The sequence below is a fragment of the Balaenoptera physalus genome (assembly GCF_965194825.1).
Source record: "Balaenoptera physalus genome assembly, chromosome: 16".
NCBI lineage: Eukaryota > Metazoa > Chordata > Mammalia > Artiodactyla > Balaenopteridae > Balaenoptera > Balaenoptera physalus.
Genome location: NC_138898.1, coordinates 26046516 through 26073991, shown reverse-complemented (window position 1 = coordinate 26073991; position 27476 = coordinate 26046516). Strand labels below are relative to the sequence as shown.

General features: G+C 48.6%; 1 protein-coding gene and 1 pseudogene across 4 annotated transcripts in view; one reads left to right on the top strand and one right to left on the bottom strand.

Moving 5' to 3' along the window:
• LOC309646191 (small ribosomal subunit protein eS24 pseudogene) overlaps window positions 1-16031 on the bottom strand; it is a 143199-nt pseudogene extending 127168 nt beyond the window's left edge. The window contains exon 1 of the transcript XR_014268637.1: window positions 14288-16031. The product of XR_014268637.1 is annotated as a small ribosomal subunit protein eS24 pseudogene (transcript). The remainder of the gene's footprint in view (window positions 1-14287) is intronic.
• Window positions 95-27476, top strand: BPIFB4 (BPI fold containing family B member 4). Of its 3 annotated transcripts, none has more exons than XM_082432164.1 (17): window positions 95-196; window positions 1896-2016; window positions 2987-3049; window positions 3414-3921; window positions 4888-4992; window positions 6080-6223; window positions 8643-8706; window positions 9145-9205; window positions 10202-10293; window positions 11857-12060; window positions 13441-13494; window positions 16038-16208; window positions 16784-16851; window positions 18765-18807; window positions 19135-19198; window positions 23452-23528; window positions 27117-27476. In XM_082432164.1, exons 2-17 carry the CDS (start codon window positions 1911-1913, stop codon window positions 27138-27140), a joined length of 1848 nt encoding a protein of 615 aa, XP_082288290.1. In that variant the 5' UTR covers window positions 95-196; window positions 1896-1910; the 3' UTR covers window positions 27141-27476. The 3 variants fall into 3 exon arrangements, with proteins under 3 accessions (XP_082288290.1, XP_082288291.1, XP_082288289.1); XM_082432165.1 differs by having other exon boundaries at window positions 1893-2016; window positions 2987-3039; window positions 3542-3921; XM_082432163.1 differs by having other exon boundaries at window positions 1893-2016.

The window sequence follows — 27476 nt, the reverse complement described above, 5'->3', positions numbered from 1 at the left end:
GTGGTTTTGGGTCCCGATGCCCAATGTGCAGAGCAAATCTGGATTCCGGCCTCTCGTAATTACATGGTGTTTCCCTCCCTGGGTCCAAGATCAGACTCCAGCTGCTATATAAGACTGGCCTGTGATCCGGTTCAGCCAAAGCAGAAGGCCCGGTGAACGGGACCCCTCAAGGCTGAGCTGCGGGGATCTGCTGGGGGTAAGGAGGAGCCTCCTCCCTCTTCAGAGTCTGGGCAGGGGGAGGCTGAGGCCTGGGGAGGCAGTGAGGCATGTCCCAGACTGGAGACCTGCCTGGGAGACCCTTTTCTGAACCTCAGTGATCTTGTCTGAAACATGGGCATAGTCAGGAGAACCTCTCAGGGATCAGCAAAAGGGCCCGAGTCCCTTTAATTACATGGGTGAAACGAGCTGCGCTCATCTTTCCCAGGGATGCTGGGTACCTGGGACCTTTGCTACCTCCCTGAGACACTGCAGCTGCTTGCTGATGCCAGAAATCCCTCCTTTGATGCCCATCTTTTTAAACTGAAGGTGGTGATCCCTCTTTGAACACAGAACTCTCTGGGAAGTGGGGTTAGGATGAGGTGAGGAAGCCAGGGGGAAAAAAAACTCTTGAACATATTAGTCCTTAATACTCTAGTATAAATGAGTGCCTCTGATACTCTCCTGGGAGCAATTAGGAGCAGGGAAAGAACTTGGGGGCTTTGTGAACTTCAAGGGACGTGGGGGCAGGGAAAAGGGAAAAGTGTGCATAAATGGCGCTGAAGCCAAAAACTTCACAGTTTGGCCCAGATGGGAGGCCATGTCCTGTTCTGATTCTCTGAGGCTGGAGTACGGTTAGACTGGGCTGGTGGAGTGAGAGAAGTGGACTAGACATGGAGGCAGCAAAATAAAGTTTCCTGGAGGTTGACCTGCTCATCCCCAAATGCATGCTTCACCCCTCCAATCTCATAATACTTCACACCCACTTCTTAGGGGTCTGAAATAATAGTCGCCAAACAATAACTACTGTTTACTGAGTGTCTGCTATGTACCAGATATGATGTGCTGGTGACTAGGAAGCTGTAGTTCAAAAAGGTCAAGTCTCTTGCCTAAGGATTAGAACCCAGATAGCTCTGATCCAGAGCCCTTCATCTTAACTACATGGTGTAGAACTGTCTCCTCCAAAGAGGTGGGAAAGGGTATTTGCTGGCTGGCTGGATGCATGGAAGTGTGGCTAGATGAATGTTTGACAGCTGCATGGACTGATGGAAGGATATATGGATGATGGATGTATGGAAGAAAGGAAAGATAGATGGATGGACATATGACTGGCTTGCTGGCTGGTTGGAACATGGATAAATGATGGATAGATGGGAAGGAGGATGGATAGATGGATGGTTGGATGGATAGATGGATGAATAAGAGGGGGAGAATGGATGGTTGATGAGTGGATGAATGGTTGGATGGATGGATGAATGAATGGAAGGATGGATGGGTGGGTGGTTGGATGAATATATGAGTAGATTTCTCCAGAAATCTCTGGAGAGATTTCCCCAGAGTCTGTCTTCTACTAATTTGCTATTTTGGTTGGAATACCGATTATTCTTCTCTCTTCCTGAGGCTCCATTTGTAAATTTTCATCTCAGGAGATAATAAAACATCTATGTTATGGGACAGTTTGGTTAATGGTTCTGCTTTGGGCCCCCAGATTCATTGCAATTTGAAAAACTCAGAAGGTGGTATCAGGAACTCTGGACCTGCCCCATTCTATGACCTGGAGTTGTTTACCCTGTCTCTGGGCCTCAGGGTCTTGATGTGACTCTTGGCAGGTTGGGGGGTGGTGGTGCTAACTCCACCTGCTGGCCAGTGCGGTGACACCCAGCCATGGCCATATGACCGACCCACTGTCTCCTTAGCAGAGAAGCAGGGCCAGCATGTGGACAGCGTGGTGTGTGGCTACTCTGTCCGTGGTGGCTGTGTGTGGCATCCGCCAAGAGACAAACGCTGTCCTCAGGGTTACCAAAGACGTGCTGAGCAACGGTGAGTCCAGCCCTGCAGTGGGTGGGGAGTGGCAGGGGGCAGGTAGGGAAGTCCAGCCAACTCTGAAGTTCCCAAGGACTCTCTTCCTCACTGGCAGATTCTACATCAGATGGATGGGTGGCTTTTCTCTGGGCCTTAGTTTCCTCTTTTTCTTTTGGCTCCCATCTCCTGAGCACCTGCTATGTGCCAGACACCATGTTGGGGACTTTATGCTTGAGGCGGTAGAAAGCAGTGATTAAGAGCTTGGATCCTAGAGTCAGCCTTCCTGGGGTTCAGATACTGACTGTGTGACCTTAAGCCCATGACTTGAGTTCTCTGAGCTTCAGTTTTCTCATCTGCAAAGAAGGTGTAATTATGGTCCCCTTCTCAGAGAATTGATTCAAGAATTAAATGAGATGAACTTTTGAAAACTCTGCACAGTTCTTGATTCATAGAAAGCCCTCAAAAGTGGGAGCTGATATTGATTCTGCCTTCAATTCTTGGGGCCCCACTTTTGTCATCTGGCAAATGAGGACACATTCTCTGCCCTAATTCCTATCCAAGGCTATCATAAGAATAAAAAAATGAGGTCATTTCCTAAGAGTCACAAGCCTCAATTTCTTTATCCATCAAATGGGGACAATAATTCTGGTCTTGACTATTTCCCAGGAATCAGATTGAATAATGCACAAGGAAGTAGGTTTTTTTAAGCTGTAAAGCGTGGAGCACTGGAAGGGAGGATCATGAAGAAAATCTATCCAGGTTTGGCTGAATGCTGTCGAAATCCAGTTAAAGTGTGAGAGGTCAAAGCCAGCAGCTAATGAGTTCCCGGGGGTGTCAGGGCTGGGTTGGTCTGGAGGAGTCTTTCCATTCGACCTCAGCGTTTTACCAGTGGGGAAAGTGGGGCCCAGAGAGCCGAGCAATGCTGGGAGGCAGTGTCTGGGGGCCGGAGTGGGAGGAGCCCCTAACTGAGACCTTTGCTTCTCTGCAGCCATCTCGGGCACCTTGCAGCAAAGTGATGCTCTCCGCTCAGCCCTGAGAGAAGTGCCCGTGGGTAAAGCTGGTGGTGATGGTGGTGGGCCTCTCCTGGGGGCTTTGCTTGGTGGAGGTGGAGGTGGCCGGGGAGGTGGTCTTCTGGGGGGCTTGCTTGGTGGCGGGGGTGGTGGCAGGGGTGGTGACCTGTTGGGTGGAGTTGGCGGAAGCTTACTGGGTGGCAGTAGCAGCAGTGATGGAGGCCTCCTGGGTGGTAATGGTGGGGGGGCTTTTGGGTGGAGGGAGTAGCAGTGGTGGGGGGCTGCTGGGTGGTGGAGGCCACGGTGGTGGGGGGTTGCTGGGTGACAGTGGTGGTCTCTTGGGTGGTCTTTTGGGCGGTGGCCGACACCATTACGATGACTACAGAGGCGCTGAATTCCCCCGAGGTGTCGGTGGTGTTCCCTACAATGAGTTTCACGTCCAAGAACCACCCACAGAGTATACCAACGGCAACCAGCTTGGTCGTAATTACAAGTACGGTCACATTGAGGCCAATGACAACACCGCTCAGCAGGGGGGCAAATACCGATACGGTGAGACCCTTGAGTCTGATGGAAGCATCAGGGACCTCCGGAAGGGCAACTACCGCAACGCTGAGAATGCATATGGCAGCCAGAGGGGCCACAGGCGGTACAGGTCAGCGGAAGTGGTGGCGACCATGGGCAGACTTCACCAGCAAGAGCTGCAGCCTGGAGAGATCCCACCTGGGGTGCTGGGCCCAGGTGGTTTGCTGGGCACTGGAGGCATACTGGCAGCCGACGGCATCCTAGCGGGCCAAGGCGGCCTGCTCGGTGGAGGTGGTCTTCTTGGTGATGGAGGACTTCTCGGAGGAGGGGGCGTCCTGGGCGTACTCGGCGAGGGTGGCATCCTCAGCACCGTGCAGGGCATCACAGGGTAAGGAGGGGCCAGGCTCTCCCTATCAAGCTCCCTGATGAACCTCCAAACAGGAATGATCACCCCCAGAGGCCTGGAGTTGGAAAAGGGATGGTCTTCAGTGCCCTGTACACTTTAGGGCTTGGCCTCAGGACTGGACATCTCAAGTCCCAAGTTGTATGATTTGGGGTCTTGTCATTAGACAGCCCTGAGTTTGAATCCCAGTTCAACCTTTTATATTAGTGTGTGACTCTGGGCCATTCTTTTCCTCTCTCTGAGTTTCAGTTCCCTCATCTGTAGAATCGTCATAGTAATATAGTCTAGGTGTAAAAAACCCAAGGATCATACATACATATTATAATTTCAACTATACCCAGCCTCCTCCTCACATTCACTATTTAATAATTCCACCAATATTTAGAGGGCCTACTATGTGTGGGGCACTATATTGGCACTAGGGACACAACCTCATGGTGAGCCAAGACAAGACACATCTCTTGTCCTCACAGAGCTTGCAGCTTGGTGGGGTATATGGTATCAATAAAGAAGCCTGGAAACAATCATACAATTACAACAGTGCTAAGGAGTTCATGGAGAAGTGAGGATGTATGTAGTGGAGAGATCAGGGGAGGCTTCCTGGAGGAAGAGGACCTGGAGCTGAAATCTAAAGAATGTGTAGGAGGGAACCAGGCAAAGAGGGGCAGGGACAGGCAGAAGGAATAGCATCTTTACATGAAAAAAAATTCAAAGGAAATACATGGAAATATAAACGGTGGGTCTCCAGGCAGTGGGAGTATGGGTCGTGGTGTTTTTTTGCCTTTAACTTCTCTGTGTTTTCCAAGTTCTATCCACAAACCACAGGTCTTTCTGGAGTCTGGAGGAATGACTGGGGCGCAGAGGAGGAGAGTGTAGGGAGGGCGGTCCCGGGTGAGCAGTGTGGCAGGCAGTGGGGCTGGCCGCCCTCTCACTGCTCTCGGTCCTGTTCAGGCTGCGCATCGTGGAGCTGACTCTCCCTCGGGTGTCTGTGCGGCTCCTGCCGGGTGTGGGCGTCTACCTGAGCTTGTACACCCGCGTGGCCATCAACGGGAAAAGGTGTGTGCCCTTGGTCCCGGAAGGGTCCCTGCCCCGCTACATCCTAGCTGGGAGATCTTGGGCAGGTCATCTCCCATCTTTTTTTTTTTTTTTTTTTAAATTAATTAATTAATTTATTTATTTATTATTTATGGCTGTGCTGGGTCTTCGTTTCTGTGCGAGGGCTTTCTCTAGTTGCGGCAAGCGGGGCCCACTTTTCATCGCGGTGCGCGGGCCCCTCACTATCGCGGCCTCTCTTGTTGTGGGAGCACAGGCTCCAGACGCGCAGGCTCAGTAGTTGTGGCTCACGGGCCTAGTTGCCCCGCGGCATGTGGGATCTTCCCAGACGAGGGCTCGAACCCGTGTCCCCTGCATTGGCAGGCAGATTCTCAACCCCTGCGCCACCAGGGAAGCCCTCATCTCCCATCTTTGTCCATAATGTGGGGACTAAAAGACCTGAGGTGTCACCAGCACACGCATGGCTTATACCTTTGGGCTCAGGTCATCTCCTGAGCGGCGAGCAGTAAAGGCAGTCTGTGTGGTGGTTAAGATCTGCAAGCCTGGAGTCCGGAGACTGCCTGGGTTCGAATCCTGACTCTCTCTTTTAATCTGTGACCTCAGGCCAGTCCCCCTAATTTCACTGAGCCGCAATGTCTTCACCTGCAATGGGCATGATAAGACATATCCTTTTCCAGGTGGCTGCAGCCACAGCGAGGGACAGCAAACAAAGGCCTCACTGAACAGTGCCTGCTACATAGGTGGTGTTCGTTAGAGAACCTCAGACAGTGGACTTTTGCATCGATTTATCCCCATGGGATGAGGTCATGCCTACAAAGCTGGATGATTGGGTGGTCACCTTGGAAACCAGAATTTATACATAGAGTTCATTTATGGACCTCTGTTCCTAGCCTTTGGAGCTCTCATAGGCTAAGGGGAGATAGAATTGTTCACAGATGACTTGAGGGACCAGGGAAGCCTTCTGGTTTGGGACCCCTAGACGTGAGCCAGCAGCATAGTAGATGGTGGGGCCAGCCAGAGCAAAAGCCGAGGTGTGAGGTGGTGGTTGGGAGTTGACTCATTGTCTCCCTGGCCCCATGGTCTCCTCCAGTCTTATTGGCTTCTTGGACATCGCAGTGGAGGTGAACATCACGGCCAAGGTCCAGCTGACCATGGACCGCACGGGTTACCCACGGCTGGTCGTGGAGCAATGTGACACCCTCCTGGGGGGTATCAAAGTCAAGCTGCTGCGAGGGTGAGTACCAGCGGGCTGTGGAGTGCCTTGGCAGATGCTGGAGTGGTCTCTCTTTGGCAAACCATATTTAAGAGCAGAGGCTCTGGAAGCAGCCTGGGGTTCAAACCTCTTCAGCTTCATTATCGCTTGCTGTGTGACTTTTGGGCAACTCCGTTGCCCCTCTCTGAGCTCCACTTTCTTTATCTGTGAAATGGGGGTGATTCTTTTCCCCTTTGGAATTAAGATAATGAATGTAAAAAACTTAGTGAAGAATCTGGCACATTTTAAGAGTTTATAAATATTTGTCTAACAGAGGTTTTGCATCCATTGGTGCTCCAACTCACAGGGAAATTTCCCAATTGATTCTGTTCAACGTGACCTTGGTCAGGTGGCGAGTATTTTCTATTACACACTCCCCACAAAGTGGCCAAGTCGGCACCTTCTGTGCAGAGTGGTTTCAAGTGTCTGTGTATTGACCGGTACGCTGCCCCCAGGTGATGGTCTTAGATGAGGGCACATCAGGGCAGCTCAGAGCTGAGTCCCTTTCTCTTCACTCCCCAGCCCTCATCCTGGGAGATGCTTGTTCTGCTTCTCTCTTTGAGGCCCCCTACTCCTTCGCCTCCTGTCTTATCAATTTCTTGGCCCATTCCCCCCAGCCCTCATCTTATCTAGACTGTGGGATCAGAGAAAATCATTGTGTAACTTGAGCCCCACATTTCCGATTCATGTGGGCTTCTCTGAGTCTTTGTTTCTGCTCCAGGGTGGGTGGAGGCAGAGAAAATCAGCCCCAGGTGTTCTGGTGAGAAGAGGAAGGGGAGGGAAACACAAAAACCTCACAGATTTTTAATTCACATTTTCACGAGGAAATATACCTGGTAATACATGGTTCAAAATATAAAATGATAAAAAAGTATAGCCCCCTCCCTCCCTGTCTCCCATCTGCCCCCTTCCCATTGACCTCACCATGGTTGTTTCTTGATTCTCCATCCAATTTCTTTGAACAAATGAAGCAAACATGAATGTAAATTCTCATTCCCCGCCCTCATTTTAATACAAATGAGCACATACTGTAAACACTGTTTTGCACTTTTCTCTCACCATTTATCTATTGCGAGCATTTTCTGTACGGAACATGGTTTCCTTTTGTTTACCTTTTTACAGCTGCGTAATATTCCACTGTCTTGATGAACCATCATTGATTTGCCCTATCCCGTGGTGTTGAACACTGCAATTTGTCTAATCTGCTCTGACAAATGAGGTTATAATGAATAGTCTTTTACATACATCTTTTCACACATGGGCCAATGTGTCTGTTGGATAACTTCCCAGGAGAAAGCAGTCTGTGCCCTGAATATACATAGATTCACTTCAAATTATCCCCCAACACACATGGGTGGGCACACACACACGGATAAACATGCATGTGCATTCTCACAGCCCTTATCATCCAAGGAGAAGTAGAACCAAGACAAGACCCCTCAAGGTGAATTCGCTTAAAAAGGAGACCATAACACATAGTAACCTTGGGGGAAATGATGGAATTAGGACTTTATCTGAAGAAATTCTTTGCTTTGCATAGCATTGAACAATCAGCTACAACCTGGGGGTGGGGAAGGGGCACAGCAGGGCAGAGGGGGACCGATCTAAGGGGTCAGGCTGTCAGTGATACTTTTGTGTTAGGATAGCCATGTTTCCCTCATTTTCTCATCACCACAGGGCCTCGGGAAACAAATACATTAGAAACAAACAAATGCGTTACAAGTCTATCTGTCCGTCCATCTGTGTGTTTTGTCTATGTATCAGTAATCTCTTTCCCCCCTTCACTAACTGGTTAGGAGAGTTAGTTTAGAGCTGGGTGATGCACTTAGAACTTGCTCTGGCTCACTTCTCTGGGCCTTAGTTTCCTTGTCTGTAGAATGGACCACATTTCCCAATCTTTTCAGCACCAAGAACTCATTTTCTCTGGTGGACCAGTATTTCTCCTTCCCTCCCCTCCACAAACATTTATTGAGCACCTACTATGCACCAAATACTGTGCTAGGTGCTTGGATAAAATAATACACTCATCTTCCCTTTGGGAAGATTATGCAAAGCTGCAGCAAACAGCCCGTTAGAGGGGCAGATGAGCAGGAGGGAATGCCATTTGCAGTTAAAAAACAGGAATGTGCGAGCCTAGGCTAGGCCCATAGTAGAGCTCAAGGAACATTTGTTTGTTTCTTGAATGAATGAATGAATAGATGAGTGAATGAATGATGAAAAGCCAAGCCATTTGCTTGAGTAGCCTGTCCAGCCAGGTCTAGGGTGAGTATACACTGACCTTCTAGCCTTCAGAACAATTTTCCAGCAATCAAGTGCTCTGCTGCTCAGACAGCACCTGGACAGGGGCCCCAAGTGTGGACAGCTTGGTGAGCCTCTCCTCGCCCCACTCCTCTCTCCTCAGGCTTCTTCCCAACCTTGTGGACAACTTAGTAAACCAAGTCCTGGCCAATGTCCTCCCAGACTTGGTAAGAACCCATCCTGGGACGGGGAGCGGGGGGCACAGACTTTCCTCAGACCGAGGGGCCACAGTCGTCCAGCCTCCATCCCTGGAGGCCTGCAGGTGACCCAGAGGGATGGAGGGAGCCAGGGGGCTGGGATGTGTCCTTGGGGGTCTGGGAAGGGCCCTGAGGAATGTGGAGGGACAGATTAGTGAAGGGATAAGGAGGTGAAGCTAGAGACTCACACAGTTCTGGGTTTGAATCACCTGAGTCTCAGTTTTCCCATCTGTAAAATGGGGATCATGAGAAAGCCTTCCCCATAGGGCTGCAGGGAAGACAGTGCCCCCGCATAGTGCACAGAGAGGCAGTCAGTACACAGTAGCTATTGTCGTTGTTACTGTTCGTGCACCCCCTCCTCCACCCCCTGCGCCGTCACCAGAGCTCCGTGCCGTCTCTACCCTACAGCTCTGCCCCATCGTGGACGTGGTGCTGGGTCTTGTCAACGACCAGCTGGGTCTCGTGGACTGTAAGTCCTTCCTGCTTTGCTTCATTCAACTAACATCTACTAGCGCCTGATCTGGGCCAGCCCTCGGAAGGCCCTGGGGACACAGCAATGTGTGGGAGGAAGGCCCAGCGGGGTGGAGTGCTATGCGGCTGACGCCAGGGGAGAGGGGCTGCCTGGCCTCTCCTCTTGTCCCCAGACATCCCCCCAAGTCCCAGAGGGAGGAGGTTCCCGCTTGGACCCAAGGGCGCTACGGCTCTGGACTGGCTGGGTTCGAGCCCTGGCTCTGCCCAGGCATCGTGTGGACTTGGAGAGACTCTTTCTGATTTCCTCATCTCTAAAATGGGGGAGTTGGCTTCAACCCCCAGAGAGACTGGAGTGAATAGCAATAGATTAGAGAGTGACAGACGCTGTATAGACTGTCCAGGTCCTCAGACTCAGGCTCCAGCACTAGTCCTTGATCCAGGATTTCTGAGTGAACATTCATGAAGGCAAGCCTGCCCCACGTGGTTGCCCAGGTCGTCCACTCCATGATTCCAGGGACCTCCTTCCAGATAGACCACAACATAATGGTAGCATCAGTTATGCCGTGCACAGTCTCTACAGCCGTACAGGGCCAGAAGAGCCCAGAAGGTCGGGCTGTCCATCACAAGCAGTCAGGAAAATGCCAGATTCAATTAAGCACCACGTTGTGGAGCCCTAAACCTTCTTCCCTGGTGTACAGCACTTCACAGCTTACAAAGCTTATCAATATGCAGAATCTCATTGGCTCGCCAATATAGTCCAAGGAATTCTATTAAGCCTATTTTACGGAGGAGGAAATGGAGATTCAGAGAGGTGCAGTGTCTTGACGGAGATCACACAGCAAGGAAGAGGCAGAGCTGGGATTTTTACCCAGAATGTTTGCTCTTTCCATGGTGTCTGGAGCTGGAACCTTGCTGCCCCTCTCCACTCAGGGCACAAGGAGGGTGTCTGGGTGGGTGAGGGGGACCTTCCTGTGACCCCCACCTTTGCCTGCAGCTCTGATTCCTCTGGGAATATTGGGAAGCGTCCAGTACACCTTCTCCAGCCTCCCACTCGTGACTGGGGAATTCCTGGAGCTGGACCTCAATGTGAGTGCCTGGGCTCGGGCAGGGGAGGTGGCCCTCTCCCCATAGGCAGAGGTGAGAGTGAGAGGCCCCCAGGACTGCTGCTGAATGCCTGGGAAGCAGCATTTGAACAGAACCCTTTTCTGCTTAGATGAAGACCTTCTAGGAGCCGTGCTGGGAAACACAATCATAGCCAACACTTACTGAGTGCTTACTGTGTGCCAGGCACATTCCTAGTGCTTTATGTAGATTAACCATATGAGGTAGACACTCTTCTTGGGGAAACTGAGGCACAGAGAGGTTAAGCCACTTGCCAAAGGTCACACAGCTAATAAACGTGAACCTGGGCTCTGAACCAGGCAGCCTGGCTTCTAGCTATGAGAGCTGCTGCTATGGGCTTGGGTTTGCTGGAGGAGTGAATCTGGCTAATCATGTGATGGTAAGCATTAACCACTCTGCATGATTTTTTTTAAAAGTCCCTGATTTGTAGTGTTTGCTGATTTCCATGGTATAAGTACTCCCTCCCTGGCCTAAACATGGTGTTGGGAAGAGGTGCCTGGAATTGGCTCTCATGAGCTGGTGTGAGCTGGCTCAAGCACACTACTGAATCTGGCCCATAACGGCACAGGCGCATGCAGAGACGTACTTCCCCTGGGCTGCACAAACCTGAGTGCCTCCCCGCTTCGTCCATCAGATGCAGAGCTAGAGCGCACACCGTGCTCTCGCAGACACAGCACACCTGTGCACACCGAGTGTATCCATAAACACATAGTTATTCAAGAGACGTTTATCAGTTACCTGCTGTGTGCCAGGCTCTGGGCTGGGGCTAGAGGTGCAGTGATGAGCACGACAAGATCTCTGACCTGATGGAGCCGGATAGGCCATCCGAGAGTCCCTCAAACAATTAGAGACCGTGAGCTCTGTGAAGGAGGGTCCCAGGCTATCAGAGCCTAAAGCAGGGGGTATGATTCACCCAGGGAGGTCACAGAGGGCTTCCTGGAGGACGTGACACTTGAGCTGAGACTAGCCAGATGAGTGGGATGTAACAAAAGAAGAGTGTGGGGGAGGGAACGGCAGGCGGGAAGCACCATGGTGGAGGCGCTGAGGTGGAGGCAGGGATGGACGAGACCCTTGTGACTGCCCTGCGGAAGGGTGGGTGAGGGGCAGAGTGGCTCCAGATGGGGCAAACCGCACAACGCCTTGCAGGCTGTGGAAAGCAGTCTGGTCTTTAGAGTAGATACTCCAGTGTATATTGTGCAGGTGCGTTAACTTGCTACCTTGTTAGAGCAGGGCTGGGAGGGTGGGGTGAGGCAGAATCTATGGCATACTTCTATTTCAAATATATGGCGCTGTACCACGGCTTAATTATAAGTGGTCATAACGCGGGAACTGCAAGAGATGCTATTCCATCACAAATTGAATTTGTGAGGGCCATAAATGAAAGAGTCACTCAAGACCCAGTGGGTTTAACCGAGGAAGGCTTCCTGGACGCAGATGCAGGGCCTCCCCCCAGCCTTCAGCCCCCTTCCTCCACTCTTCTCCCTGCACCTCTCCCTGCTGTGACCCCTTTCCTCTCTGCTTCCCCAGACTCTGGTTGGGGAGGTTGGAGGAGAGCTCATTGACTATCCACTGGGGCGGCCAGCCATGTCTCCCAGGCAGAAGATGCCAGAATTGCCCCCCATGGGCGACAACACCAACTCCCAACTGGCCATTTCTGCCAACTTTCTGGGCTCAGTGCTGACTCTCCTGCAGAAGCAAGGGGCACTGGATATTGACATCACCGACGGCATGGTGAGTCGCAGCCCCCGGGGTGAGGTGGGCTGGGCAGCAAACAGCCCGCTGTTGATCCTCTCTAGTCCCCAGGGCCTTGGGGAAATGGCTTTAAAGCAAAAACGGTAGACAGTCCACCCCTTGACTTATCTCCAGTTCAGAATGTGTATCGATTATGTCAGTGTTTACTAAAGCGTGGTGCCTGGGAGGGTTTTAGGTGATTCACAGACATGACACTAAACAACATCAAAAAGTTGCTCCCTATCCAATTCTATTTTATTCCCATCCTTTTAAAAAAAGCGTGATTTAAATCCATATATCTGTATCTCAATATAAATATTTAGAATCCTTTTACTTGGTAAACATTGATACTATGTAACTAAAAGATACGTAAGAATAAAATACCACCTTTAGGTATGTTCCAGAGTCATTTTCTCTCCAAATCTTTTCTTTCAAAAAAATTCAAGCCTTCATAAAAGCTGCAAAATAGTACAATTAATGCCATAATATCCTTCATCTAGATTCACCAGTTAATATTTTGCCACATTTGCTTCATTTCCATCCATCCATCCATCTGCCCACCCACCTATCTACTCATCCATCCATCCATCCATCTATCTGCTGTTGAACAACTTGAGTGGTGACATCATGACGTGTCACTCCATAAGCTTCAGTGTGTATCTCATAAGAACAAGATGTTCTCAAAAAAAAAAAAAATCATATACATTATGTCAACCTCGATTCTATCAAGAGGAAAGTCTCCATTTGATGCCAGTATAATGTAACCCTCTCTTAAACTTTAAAAGGTGTCCTCTTCTAATTGAGAGAGAACAGAACTCACACCCAAAGGCCCCCGAAGACAATGGTATCCATGCAGAATGTAATGTCATTGTTTTGTTTTTATTGCATTTAGTTTTACACCTGCCATCTCCTTCTGTCAAGTGGTACTGGCTTTCCATTTTTTAGTATTCGATATTTTTAAAAGTAAAGTCATCTAAAGAAGATATTAAGTAAATAATAGTGCAGGTAGTTCAGGGATATGGCAGAATCATGCACTTAGTGGACCCTGGGTTTTGCACATGGACACGCTGATGCTCACCTTGTTTTAATAAAGAATCACATTTTTAGAGGAGAAGATTCAGGTCTTGCCTCCTGCCCTGAAAAGTCCTCTCTGTGGTAAGCTTCAGTGGCTGCCCCCATCCACTTAACCACAAAACGGCTACCATGGTCTGCATGGTGGCCACTGTTGGACAGGCAGAGCCTCCCAAGAGGTCTTTAAGGGGGAGGAGATGCCCCCACTGGTTGTCTGAGAGGGTGCAGGAGTTTAACACAGTGTGTTAGCAACTCCTGTCTGTCCCTTTAGCTTCAGGGACTCACATAACCTTTCCTCTTTCCCTGCAGTTTGAAGAGCTTCCTCCACTCACCACGTCTACACTGGGAGCCCTGATTCCCGAGGTACGTAAGGCTGGTGCCTACCCTTGTCTCAGCCTCACGCTCCCTCTAGCTGTCCCAGGAGCTGGGTGCGAAGGGAAGGCACTCAGTACTAGGGTGAGGTGCTCCACACCCCCGCCCCCCGGGAGTGCAGTGACAAAAGTTTGGAGGCTGGACCCCTGTGAGGGGGCACGGCACAGAGGGCTGAGATGGAAAGAACCTGAGCTCTAGCAGTGGACTGGCCTGCCCAGGTCTAATCCCAGCCTGGTCACTTCCTCGCTGTGTGTCTTTGGGCAAGAGTCTTAACATCTCTGAGCCTAAGTTTCCTCATCTGTCAAAAAAGGATGCTAATACCTTTTGCACAGTTTCATCCAGGAGGATAAAGGAGATGAAGGAGATAATGCACGTAAAGATGCTGACATGGGGCACATGTAGGTGCATAGAGGCCTAGAGGGAAAGGGCCAGATCTTTGGAGCAGATAGACATGAATTTGAATTCCAACTCAGCACATCCCAACCATACTCCCTTAGGCAAGTGACTTCTCTCTGAGCCTCAGTTTTCTCATCTGGAAAACAGGAGCAACAAAGCCCACCTCACAGGGTGGCTGCAGACCTGGGATTTGAACCTAGGCCCAGAGTAGGCGTTTGATAAATGTTATCTGTGATTGTTCTTGTTAATAATAACAATTTCTTTTTTTAAAAAAAGAGCAAATGTACTCTTGTTGGATCAGCCACCATACACAGTTGGAACAAAGGCCTTTCTGATGCCAGTTCTCGTCCCAGCTCTGGTCCCAGGCCTGCTACCCTGCACCTGGCACCAGAGAACTTCTTATGTAGTGTTATACAGATGCAAAGGATTGTGGTACTTTACAGCCATTTTAGACATTTTTCATCTCCTTTCTACCTGTCCCATCTGGTTCTGGGTGGAATTCAAAGGAGGCAGGAAAGGAGATCAAATTCCACAAATGGTCACTATCACCCTCATGTGCTTGAAAGCTGAATGGCAGGGCACCATTACTAACGCCATAAATAGTGGCCTCTCCAGGAGGCAAGTGGACCCCTCAGTCAACTGGATCTTTTATTTATTGGACCACTTCTTATGTGCACTGCACTTTACGGTTCATGAAAGTTTTTAAGAATCCACTGTTTCATTTGGTTTTAATCATCCCCCCATCCATGGGGCTAGTTTACAGATGGGGAAATAGACTCAGAGTGGTCACACAATGTGGCCAAAGCAGGGACGCAGGGCTTCATGTGGAGCTGGGTCTGCAGCAGCGGGGCTCAGGCTAGACACAGAGGAATGTCTCCTGGAGTCACCTGGAGATGCTTGACCAGAGCTATGAAGGCATCCTGGGTCCCCTACTGCTGCGGGGAGAGAGTTCAAGGTAACCTTTCAGGGCCCCTGTGAAGGCGGTGCTGCTAGTTCTTGGAGATTCTGCATGTTGGGGCGGAGGTGGTTGAGACACCAGGCCCCTCTGAGGAAGTATCCTGAAAATCCTTTTGTGAAAAGCCAGTGCACCAAATCACTGATTTGTTGAAAGCCGATTTGCCAAAAGGTGAGTCCACTGAGTGGTCAATTGGCTGAATTTGCTGGATTTGCCATTAGACCAAGAGCTTGTCCAGAAGAGTTTCACCTTGAATGTGTTCAAGAAAATGAATGTCTTCTTAGGACCAGGACCCACACTGCTGCACTGCAAATATAAATGTTTATGTTTAAATTAGTTTCTTTTTAAAGTAACTTTGTGGTTTTTCCCATATACTTATGCTCATTTAAAATATTCAAGAAAAGTGTGCCTTAAAATAAAGTTTTTGGTAAATCAGTTATTTAGCAAATATGGGAAGCTGGTCATTTGATGAATTGTCCCTTTAGCCAATTAGCTTTGGAGGAATCAATTTTGCAGCCAACGGGGTCAGATCCCTCCCGCCGTGGGTCTCCGGAGACCCCAGCAAATCCAGGTGGGTGGGGCGGGCTGCGCCTTGCTCTGGGAATTTCACGGTGAGGCACCCCGAATTGTGGACTTTCTCATTCCAGGTGGGGCGAGAGAGTCAGTGAGAGGGGAGAGAGGTCCTGGGTTTCTGAGTCACACAGACTTGGCCTGGAATCTCAACTCTCCTGTTGGCCTTGGATAATTCGCTTGATGTTTCCCTCTGAGTCTCAGTTTTCTCATCTGTAACATGGAGAAAAAATTACCCTATGGAGTTGTGAAGGATCAATGAAATCATGAATGCCCAGCACTGGCCTCAGTGCCCATCCCCCCTGCCCCATCTCCCTAAGGACCAGGTTTTGAACATTTCTGAGGGTCAGGCATTGAGTTCAAAGCTTTGCTGGCATGATCACATTGAATTCTCATGATAACTCTGTGTGAGAGGCTCTGAGAAGGCAGCCCCTGTCCAAACCGCACAGTGGTTGGAGGCTTTGCATGTGGTTTGTAGGACTCGAGCAATATTGTTGGGTCTGAAGGTATCCAGTGTGGGACCCTGTGCTGTGTGTTTAGAGGTTGACTGACGACCCCCTGAGCCCACCCATCACCGAGGGCCCTGCTCACCTCACCCAGTGTCCGCCTACAGGTGTTCCAGCAGTACCCCGAGTCCTGCTCCCTCACCATCAGGATCCAGGTGCCAAACCCACCTTCAGTGATGCTGCAGAAGGACCAGGCGCTGGTGAAGGTGTTCGCCACCTCCATGGTCATGGTCTCCCAGCCCAATGATGTTGAGACCACCATCTGCCTCATCGATGTGGTGAGTGGGGCTGAGTGGTCACGTGGTCTCAGGGAGTCTTCAGACACCTACAAATACCCATGGTCCCCACCACAGTGACTACGAGTCCAGTTTGGGGGCCAGGTGATCTGGAGGGCAGGGAAGCAAAGAGGGATCTTCTTACAAGACTTCTGCTTGGAAAGGCGGATGAGTTTGGACCTTTTATGCCCTCTCCTTGGGGGGGCGGGGCAGTTATGATTGACAGTGATGATGTCCAATCCCATCTGCAATGGCTGATCTGAAGCAGGCCTCCTAGGCTGCAGGCCACCCCCACCTCCTCTGAGACAGCTCAGAGAAAGTTGGTAAACACCTCCCATGCCAATCGTCAGCTTCCTGTGACAGTTGTCTTTCTGAGGAATGTTCCCCAGGCCTTGCTGTGACTTACTTGTGAACAACAGTTAATGCAGGCAATTTATGATTCCCAACTTCTTCCCTCTGGAGGTGGGGAAAATCCATCATATGGTTTGCATTACGGGGGGGTCTCCCAGTGAGCCCCCAGCAAGCAATGACCAGCATATAACAGCAGTGATGTTCCACTCACCTTCCCTTTCCTCCAGGACACAGAACTCTTGGCTATGTTTTCCGTGGAGAATGATAAGCTCATGATTGACACCAAGCTGGACAAGTAAGGGGGTTTGCTGCCGCGGGCTCCTGCTCCTCAGAAAGGCCTCTTTGGTGCTCTTGTGTCTGGTGCCAATTCACTGAGGGACCAGGGAGGGCTTAGAGGTCTCTGGGCGCGGCTGCCAGGGTAAATCCAAGGGGCCACACAGGGGAAAATGGTCCGTGATTGCCAAGATCACTGACATGAGCCAGGTAGGGTGGGTGGAGCCGTGAGCTTCACAGAAGGACCTACTGCTGACAACAGCATGATCAATAATGATGCTGCTGGTGGTGATGATGTGCTAAGCTCTGCACTGGCTACTTCGATGTCTTATCTGGTTTAGCCCTGCAGAGTCAGGGCTGTTATTCTCCCATTTTAAAGAGGAGAAAACTAGGGCTCAGAGAGGTGGATTTACTTACTCAAGGCTGCAGCATGAGAACAGAGAGGGGCTGTGAACCAACCCGGGTCTGTCTGACCTGGAGCTGTGTCAAATGGTTACAAGCACAGGCTGTGGAGCCAGTGGTGTGGGTTCAAATCCTCACATGACCACCGACTAGCTGTGTGATGTAAGGCAAGTGACCTTGCCTCTCTGAAACTCAGTTTTCTCATCTGAAAATAGGCATCTTTGTCTCTACCTCATAGGACTCATAATAAGAACTATTATTTATTAGATGCTCTTTCTAAGTTCCAGGCATTGAGCTAAGCCTTCAATGTATTCATTTAATTCTTTTTTTTGGCCGTACCATGCGGCTTGTGGGATCTTAGTTCCCCAACCAGGGATTGAACGCAGGCCCCCAGCAGTGGAAGCGCAGACTCCTAACCACTGGGCTGCCAGGGAATTCCCATTCATTTAATTCTTGACATCAGCCTATGGCAGCAAGGGCTATTATTAGTCCCACTTCAAGATAAATGAGAGAGTATGTAACATTTTCAGCATGTGCCTAGTTCATTGTAAGGTTTTTGTCTTACAACAAATATTTATCAAGCCCAACAGTGAGAGCTACTCATAAGGTGATGCTAATCAGAGCCATTCAGGAGTCTCTAAGGAGATCTGAGACTGAGGCCTGGATGGGGAGAAGGGGGCAGCCAGGTGAAGAGCTGGGGTTTCCGGCAGCGAGAGCAGTGCAGGCAAACTTCCAGGGGCAGGAAAGAGCTTGGGCGTTGTGGATGGAGTGGTCGAGGGAGAAGGAGGGATGGGAGTGGAAGTCGGGAAGGAATCCAACATTCCAAAGCAGCGTCTTCTCCCCTGAGAAGCCTCATTTGTTTCTCTCGCTCTGGACGCCAGTGGCTCCAATGTCTCTCTGCCCTGTGGACGGGTCTGGTCTGGCCTCTTGGGTGGGACTGTCGGTTTGCAGGTGAGATTCAGGTGCAGCGAGACTGAGGCCCTCACGGTGCAGAGAAAGACCTCAAACCCAGGCCTTGGGCCTCCCTGCTCAGGACAGCACAGCAGCCATGAGTGCAGCTCAGGGCGCGAGACTGGGGCACCCTCTCCCCAGCTCTGTGGCCTGGCCAGTTCCCTGGGAGTCTGCGGTTCCTCCTCCACGGGGTTCCTGAAGGATCACACGAGGTAGTAGCGATGCTCACGTGCACGGCACTCACTGGGTACCAGGCATGATTCTAAGGGCTTTACTTGAATTATCTCATTTAGCCGTTGCAGCCACCCACTCTGCAGAGGAGGAAGCTGAGGCACAGGGAAGTTAGGTACTTTGCCAAGGACACACAGCTGTGATGTGAGCCTTATGCATACGGCATTGTGTCTGGTACATAGCTGGTGCTCCCCACATGGAGACCAGCCTTGTTCTTATTACCTCCCCCAGACTGAAAGAGGTCTCTGTGAGGATGTTGGTGGAGGGGCTTCTGGCAGTTTATTGAAATGTGAGCCCCTTATGATTCTCAGGCAATCGCTACTTCTAACGAGCTGTTTTCTTTATCTGCAGGACCAGGCTCAACCTCAGAACCTCAAATGTGGGCAATTTTGATGTAAGTACCAAGCTCAGGCCCCAGAGTGAGACCTAGGAATAGCATCCCTGTGAGGCTGGCTGGGCTTCCCTCGGCCCCTGCCTCACCATAAGCCTTTGAACAGCACTTGCCCCATTCTGGGCCTCCGCTTCCCAACTGTACAGGGAGCAGGCTGACCAGGTGCGCTTCGGGGCTACCAGCTTGGGGGTTCTGGAATCACAGGGGCTCTGACTGCCCCCTCCCAGGTTCTCCCGGGGCAGCACTGCGGCTTCCCTTCTGGCCACAGGGAGGCCTCAAGTATCCCTTCGGATCTGAGCGAACCACTGCCTTTTTGTTCTTCCTCTGCAGGTTGGCCGCTTGGAGGTGCTGGCCGGGAAGATTTTTGACCTGGCATTCATGCCCGCGGTGAATGGTGAGAGCAGATGCCCGGGCCTCCCTGGGGGCGTGTGACTTGGGGACCGGGTGGCTACTGGTTTGCTGGGCATATTTGATGCACAGCTGTTCCACCTCAATAGTATTTCTGAGAACTTCACTCTAAGCTTATTTATTTCAGCCCCTGAATGCAAATGTTGCCCCAAGAGTCCATCAACTTCTTTTTTTTTTTTTTTTTAGACATCTTTATTGAAGTATAATTGCTTCACAATGGTGTGTTAGTTTCTGCTTTATAACAAAGTGAATCAGATACACATATACACACGTTCCCGTATCTCCTCCCTCCCGCATCTCCCTCCCTCCCACCCTCCCCATCCCACCCCCCCAGGCGGTCACAAAGCACCGAGCTGATCTCCCTGTGCTATGTGGCTGCTTCCCACTAGCTATCTATTTTACATTTGGTAGTGTATATATGTCCATGACACTCTCTCACCCTGTCACATCTCACCTCTCCCCCTCCCCATATCCTCAAGTCCATTCTTTAGTAGGTCTGTGTCTTTATTCCCATCTTGCCACTAGGTTCTTCATGACCTTTTTTTTTTCCCCTTAGATTCCATATATATGTTTTAGCATACTGTATTTGTTTTTCTCTTTCTGACTTACTTCACTCTGTATGACAGACTCTAACTCCATCCACCTCATTACAAATACCTCCATTTCATTTCTTTTTATGGCTGAGTAATATTCCATTGTATATATGTGCCACATCTTCTTTATACATTCATCCGATGATGGACACTTAGGTTGGTTCCATGTCCTGGCTATTGTAAATAGAGCTGCAATGAACATTTTGGTACATGACTCTTTTTGAATTATGGTTTTCTTAGGGTATATGCCCAGTAGTGGGATTGCTGGGTCGTATGGTAGTTCTATTTTTAGTTTTTTAAGGAACCTCCATACTGTTCTCCATAGTGGCTGTATCAATGTACGTTCCCAGCAACAGTGCAGGAGGAGGGTTCCCTTTTCTCCACACCCTCTCCAGCATTTATTGTTTGTAGATTTTTTGATGATGGCCATTCTGACCGGTGTGAGATGATACCTCATTGTAGTTTTGATTTGCATTTCTCTGATGATTAATGATGTTGAGCATTCTTTCATGTGTCTGTTGGCCATCTGTATATCTTCTTTGGAGAAATGTCTATTTAGGTCTTCTGCCCATTTTTGGATTGGGTTGTTTGTTTTCTTGTTATTGAGCTGCATGAGTTGCTTGTAAATCTTGGAGATTAATCCTTTGTCAGTTGCTTCATTTGCAAATATTTTCTCCCATTCTGAGGGTTGTCCTTTTGTCTTGTTTATGGTTTCCTTTGCTGTGCAAAAGCTTTTAAGTTTCATTAGGTCCCATTTGTTTATTTGTGTTTTTATTTCCATTTCTCTAGGAGGTGAGTCAAAAAGGATCTTGCTGTGATATATGTCATAGAGTGTTCTGCCTATGTTTTCCTCTAAGAGTTTGATAGTGTCTGGCTTTACACTTAGGTCTTTAATCCATTTTGAGTTTATTTTTGTGTATGGTGTCAGGGAGTGTTCTAATTTCATACTTTTACATGTACCTGTCCAATTTTCCCAGCACCACTTATTGAAGAGGCTGTCTTTTCTCCACTGTATATGCTTGCCTCCTTTATCAAAGATAAGGTGACCATATGTGCGTGGGTTTATCTCTGGGCTTTCTATCCTGTTCCATTGATCTATATTTCTGTTTTTGTGCCAGTACCAAACTGTCTTGATTACTGTAGCTTTGTAATATAGTCTGAAGTCAGGGAGCCTGATTCCTCCAGCTCCATTTTTCGTTCTCAAGATTGCTTTGGCTATTCGGGGTCTTTTGTGTCTCCATACAAATTGTGAAATTTTTTGTTCTAGTTCTGTGAAAAATGCCAGTGGTAGTTTGATAGGGATTGCATTGAATCTGTAGATTGCTTTGGGTAGTAGAGCCATTTTCACAATGTTGATTCTTCCAATCCAAGAACATGGTATATCTCTCCATCTATTTGTATCATCTTTAATTTCTTTCATCAGTGTCCTATAATTTTCTGCATACAGGTCTTTTGTCTCCTTAGGTAGGTTTATTCCTAGATATTTTATTCTTTTTGTTGCAATGGTAAATGGTAGTGTTTTCTTAATTTCACTTTCAGATTTTTCGTCATTAGTTTATAGAAATGCAAGAGATTTCTGTGCATTAATTTTGTATCCTGCTACTTTACCAAATTCATTGATTAGCTCTAGTAGTTTTCTGGTAGCAGTTTTAGGATTCTCTATGTATAGTATCATGTCATCTGCAAACAGTGACAGCTTTACTTCTTCTTTTCCAATTTGGATTCCTTTTATTTCTTTTTCTTCTCTGATTGCTGTGGCTAACACTTCCAAAACTATGTTGAATAATAGTGGTGAGAGTGGGCAACCTTGTCTTGTTCCTGATCTTAGTGGGAATGGTTTCAGTTTTTCACCATTGAGGACAATGTTGGCTGTGGGTTCATCAACTTCTTTATTTGCCACTTTTGCTGTATTCTTCCCGCCGCCCTTATTTGGCTGATTTTTCTGATTATCTATGTAAACTTCTGATTGTATATGAAAATTATATGTGTGTACATTTTAGAGAGTCCAGAAGAGTCTAGGAAAGAAAATCTCACCTCCCAGAGACAATTAATCCCAACATCTGGGTAGATTTCCTTCTAAACTCTTCTTTCTCTGGTTTTTAGCATACAGTTCAAGATGTTTCCAGATTTATTTTTTTAAGTGTTTCTTTTTAGTTGTAAAATACACATAACATAAAATTTACCTTCTTAGCCATTTTTAAGTTAAGTATATTCACATGGTTGTGTTCCTGACATTTTTAATTGTGTATTTATTTTTCCTTTCATAGGGACCACGTGCATATATTATTATTGTAAAAAGTTCAATCAGTACAAAGTTAAAATTGCTCTTGCCAGGATCCCTAACCTCCTAACCCAGAATCTGCCCCCTAGGCAGTCACATTGTCAGTTAGAGAGTTTTCTTACCCAAATTTATAAATAGAACAGACGGAGCGTGGTGCCTCCTCTCTGCGGCTCCTTGTTGAACTCTGGGGCCACTGGAGGCTGGGACAGCCTCCCCATCAGTAACCTCAGTCCCCAACCCTCATGCTTCTGGGCCCCAACCTCTCTCTCCCCACTTCCGCTTCCTGGAAGAGAGGATGAAGAGAGGCAGCATCAGCTGTACCAGCCGGGTTCGCTTGGACAGCTCTGGATGTCAAACAGACCCTTATTCTGGGAACTGTCACCAGAGGAGGCTGAATCTGAATCACAGGGAAGTGCTGGTCACCAGACCCATGCTCGTTCCCTGGCAGGAGAGGATGCTGTCAGGAGCTGGCCAGGCTGGGCTGACCTGGAAGCCAAGAGGTGGAGACACTCGTCCTGGCAGAGGCACTGTGAACCTGGCAGCAAGTCCCTCAATCTCGCTATAGTGCGATTTAACCATTCTCAAAAGTGAGAGAGTGGGTTAGATCCATGATTCCCAAAGAGGGTTCCATAGAAAACTAGTCCCACAAGATACTCTGCGAAAAGGGTTCCGTGGTCAAGCAAGTTTGGGAAATACTGAATAGGTTCCTCTGGGGTAGATTCACAGTGTTCTTAGCTCTCTGAAAAATCCTGCTGGAGTCAGGAAGTCTGTTCAACCTCACTCCATCCTATTTCCCCCACCTGCCCTTTCCTGCTCCCTTCCTCATTTCCTTTCTTCCTTCCTTCTTGGAATGTTAATCAGTGGGTCAGCTTAGGCTCTGATGATCTAAACCAAACAGTACATCCCATGGCGGTCACTTGTTGGGGTCCCATGTGCATCCTTCCACACCTTCATTCAGCAAATATCTGTCTCCTCCTCTGTGCCCGGCCCAGGGCTGGGTGATGCTGGGGACACAGTCCTTGCCTGAAGAAACTCACAATCTGGTGGAGGTGACAGATGTGGAGACAAGGGATTAATATTTTGTGATTTCTGGAATGGAGTTGTTCGGGAAGAGTGGCAGGGCCCCAGAGTTGCTTGGTCTGGGGTGGAGGAAGGGTCACAGAGGTGACATCCAAACAGAGTATCGGGGAAGGCTCAGAATTCAGCAGGCAGGCAAGGGTGAGGCAGTGTGCTCCTGGCACGAGGACCTGCAAGGACAAAGGCCTAGAGGCATGAAAGACATGGTTAGTCTTCCTGAAAACTCTGGTGGCTTCTGAAAGGCTGCCGCCATGCTGACTATACCCGATCATTCTTTTTTCTCTGCAGCCGTGCTGGGCTCTGGCATCCCTCTCCCCAAAATCCTCAACATTGACTTCAGCAATGCAGACATCGACATCCTGGAGGTAAGGGGAGATGGAGCTCTGTTCTGCTTTCCCCTCCACACCTAGGAATTGGGAGGAGAAAGAGAAGGGAAGGGAAGGGCGGGGTAACAGGGGTCTCTTCCTTCAAAGGATGGGGCTGAGCGAAGAAGAAACAAAGCTGCCAAAGAGCCTTAAATGAAGCTTCTCACATCCATGCTCTCATTTAGTCCTCAAGACAGATGTCATTGCCCCCATCTCACAGATGGGAATACTGAGGCTCAGAGCAGTAAGGGGCTTGCCCAAAGTGGAAGTGTGACATGGTTCATCAGAAAAACTTTTATTGAGCACCTCCTGTGTGCCAGACAACTCCCAAGGGGCTGAGGATACAGCAGTGAACAAAAACATGCACAATCCTGGCCCTTGCAAAGCTTCCCCAACCAGTGGGGAGATGGGCCTTTGGGTAAATATTCCTAAAATAGTCGCTAATTATAATCATGGTTGGTGCCATGAAAGGGGTCTACTACCACTACAAAAAACACAAGTGCTCAGTATCTGAAATTTGGAAAATACAGAAAAGATTAATCAAACACGTGTTTATCCTCCTTGATGTATTTGCAACCCAGAAATTACCACTTAGAACATTTTGCTGTTTTTCATTCCAATCTTTCTGGAGTTTTATTTTTAAACATTACTTGATCAGGTGGTCAGTCAGTAGAGCATTGGAGTTAAAGAATAAGGGTGCTGGTGCCCAATAGCCTGGGTTCAAATCCTGACTCTGTCAGTTTTCAGCTGAGTAACCCTGGGCCTCAGTTTTCTCCTCTATAGAAAGGGGCTAATCATAGTACCTACCTATAGGACTGCATTTAGGATAAAAGGAGATTCTGCATATAGGTGCCTTATACAGCCCCTGGCACATAGTAAGCATTCTAGAAGTGTCCATCGTTATCAGTGTCATCATTGTAATAAAGAAGACTCCAGTGTAAATCCTGGTGGACAGAATTGTTTCTGGCCTTGGGATTTACTTCCTTAGAACATGCTCCCGGAAGCAGAGTGAATGGGCCTTTGCCCCAGATTGACAATTTCCTTTCCCAAAGGTGGCACCTATTTGCACAGCCACCAGCCGTGTGCAGAGAGCCCAGCTCCTCACACTCATGCCAGGCTTGGGCCTCGGCCCAGGGGCAGCCCCCCACCCCCTTAGGGGAGCAGTCAAGGCAAGTGGCAGAGACCTTGGATGGACAGTGTGGGCAGCGGTCAGATGCAGGCTGTGGGACAGTCCTCAGGGGTGCCGGTCCTGGTCCCTTCTCTTGAGCTCCTGCACGACCTCAGCATCTCTCTGAGCCTCAGTTTCCTCATCTGAAAATGGGGAACAACACTACCCACCTCATGGAATTTATGGTGACAGGTTAAATGAGATACAGCATTTTAGTGTTAACTGTTATCATTCACTTTGAAAAATAGGTTAGGAAATATGAACAGGATTGGCACAAATTTATCATCAGCAGCAGCAGCACCATCATCATTTCTACCATTTACTGAGCATGTGCAGTGCCTCCTGCCCTGTTTTGTATGCATTTGGGCCTTACCAGGGCTCCGGTTGATGTTTGCCCTAACATCATAGGTGAAGGTCCTGAGTATCAGAGAGGGTAGGCCATTTGCCCAAGGTCACTCAGCTAGTGAGAGGTAGGATTTGCACTGAAATAATAGAGGCAGCTCAAACCAGTGGTTCTCAACCAGGGCTGTACTGCAACCCACCTCCCAACCTGAGGGGATTTTTGAAATTAGTGGGGATGAGTCTTTCTCTCCTCAATAATCATGTTTCAATATTTCACATCAAAATACATATTATTTTATTATAAATTACTTACCTCTTATTTCTTCTTTATATTCCGGTGAGTGAATTTATACTAGTTTTTTTTAAAAATGTGTAAGTAGACTGTATAATCTATGAATTTTGTTTCAGAATAATAAAGGAAATAATATGGAGACCTATAATAAAATGTAAAATGGGTGTTGAGTCTGAAAGGTGAAGAACCACTGGTTTAAAGAAACACTCAGAAAAACAAAAAGACTCAGAGGATCTTGAAGGCCCTCTGTAAATGGTAGCTATTCTTTTTTTTTTTTTTTAATTTATTTATTTATTATTCATTTATGGCTATGTTGGGTCTTCGTTTCTGTGCTAGGGCCTTCTCTAGTTGCGGCAAGCGGGGGCCAATCTTCATCGCGGTGCGCGGGCCTCTCACCATCGCGGCCTCTCTTGTTGCGGAGCACAGGCTCCAGACGCGCAGGCTCAGCAATTGTGGCTCACGGGCCCAGTTGCTCCGCGGCATGTGGGATCTTCCCATACCAGGGCTCGAACCCGTGTCCCCTGCATTGGCAGGCGGACTCTCAACCACTGCACCACCAGGGAAGCCCAGCTATTCTTATTATTATAACTATTATATGGGTCTAGCCATTTATTTTAACTTTTTATTTTGAAATAATTTTAGACTTACAGAAAAATTGCAAAAATAGTACAGAGAGTTCCAGAACACTCTTCATCCAGCTTCCTCTAATGTTAGCACCTGCTATAACCTGAGTACCATGATCAAAATCAGGAAATTAACATTGATACAAAGCTATTAACTAATCTACAGGCCTCACCCACCAGGTTTCCCACTAATGTCCTTTGTCTGGTTCAGGGTCCAGGGTCCCACTTTGCCTCCAGTCACCTGAGCCTCCTTAGTGTCCTCCAACCTGTGACAGTTCCTCAATTTTCCTTGTGTTTTATGACCTTCACATTTCTGATGAGTCGGGCCCGTTTTGTGGGATGTCTCTTGATTTGGATTTGACCAATATTTTCTCACGATTAGATTGAGGTTATGTATTTTGGGCAAGAACTCCACCAAATGCTGCTGTGCACTGTGTCGGGGCACATGATGTCAGCATCTTATTCCTGGAGATGTTCACTTTGATCTTGTGGTTAAGGTGGTTCCTGCTAGGTTTCTCCCCTAAGTTACTATGTTTTCCCTTTGCAACTAATAAATATCTCATGGGACTTAAACTTCTTTGACACTACACAAATATCCTGTTTCTCACTATACTTTTCCCACTGATTTGGACATTCATTAATGGTTCTTGCCTAAGTTATTACCGTGCTGTTTGCCCGATTGTGATTTTCTATTTCTGTAATTCCTTTTACACTTATTAATGGAGTTCTGCTGTAAAGAAAAGCCGTCCCTTCTCCCCCATTTATTTATTTACTTAATGATTTATATCAGTATGGATGCATGGGTATTCATTTGTTCTATGGATTAGGTCTATTACTTTTATTATTTATTATTGTTTTTTAATTACAAAAACTGGATTTTGGAAGAGTGTGGAAGGGGCTCAGGCCTGCTTCTCTTATTCTGGAAAAGAAGGAAATGAGGAGCAGGGAGGGAAAGGTCTTGCCCAGGATCCCCTGTACACAGCAAGCTGATGACATGGCCAGGGTGATTCTCAGGCCCCTTTGACCCCAGCTGTCTCCTCCGTTCAGAGTTACTGCTGCCGAGAAATGCAACTAGCTCGATCCACAGGCAGGTGACTGTCTGTGGAGGCTGCAGCCAGAAGCCACCCCACCCACTAACTGGGTTCTCTGTTCTGCCCTCCAAGGACCTTCTGGTGCTGAGCACCTGAGTGACAGAGGCAGAGATGCTGCCGCAGCCCCGAAAGAAGCCAGAACCAGCCCTGGAAAGGCTCGTCCTGACACGTTCCCCAGCTCCAAGTCCCTTCAGCCCTTCGACAGTCCCCTCCCCAGCCCTCCAACCCTCTTCTCACCTGCCCCCCACCCTGAGAAAGGGCCCAGCCATTGCCCCTGTTGACAAACAATCTCATCCACAGTCAGCCCTGCTCCCCACCCCCGCGGGGGGATGGAGGTCGCCTGGAGGACTGAGGCCTCTCGGACTCCAGGCCACCCCCAGACCCCAAGCCGAGAACTTTACGCTTTCAATAAAAGATTCCACTTTCCCTGCA

Excerpts from the sequence above, each read along its gene's own strand:
- BPIFB4 (XM_082432164.1), top strand. The coding sequence starts at position 1,911 with ATGTGGACAGCGTGGTGTGTGGCTACTCTGTCCGTGGTGGCTGTGTGT. Across the intron at positions 2,017-2,986 it reads CAAAGACGTGCTGAGCAACG|CCATCTCGGGCACCTTGCAG; the intron begins GTGAGTCCAGCC and ends GCTTCTCTGCAG. Across the intron at positions 19,199-23,451 it reads ATTCATGCCCGCGGTGAATG|CCGTGCTGGGCTCTGGCATC; the intron begins GTGAGAGCAGAT and ends TTTTCTCTGCAG.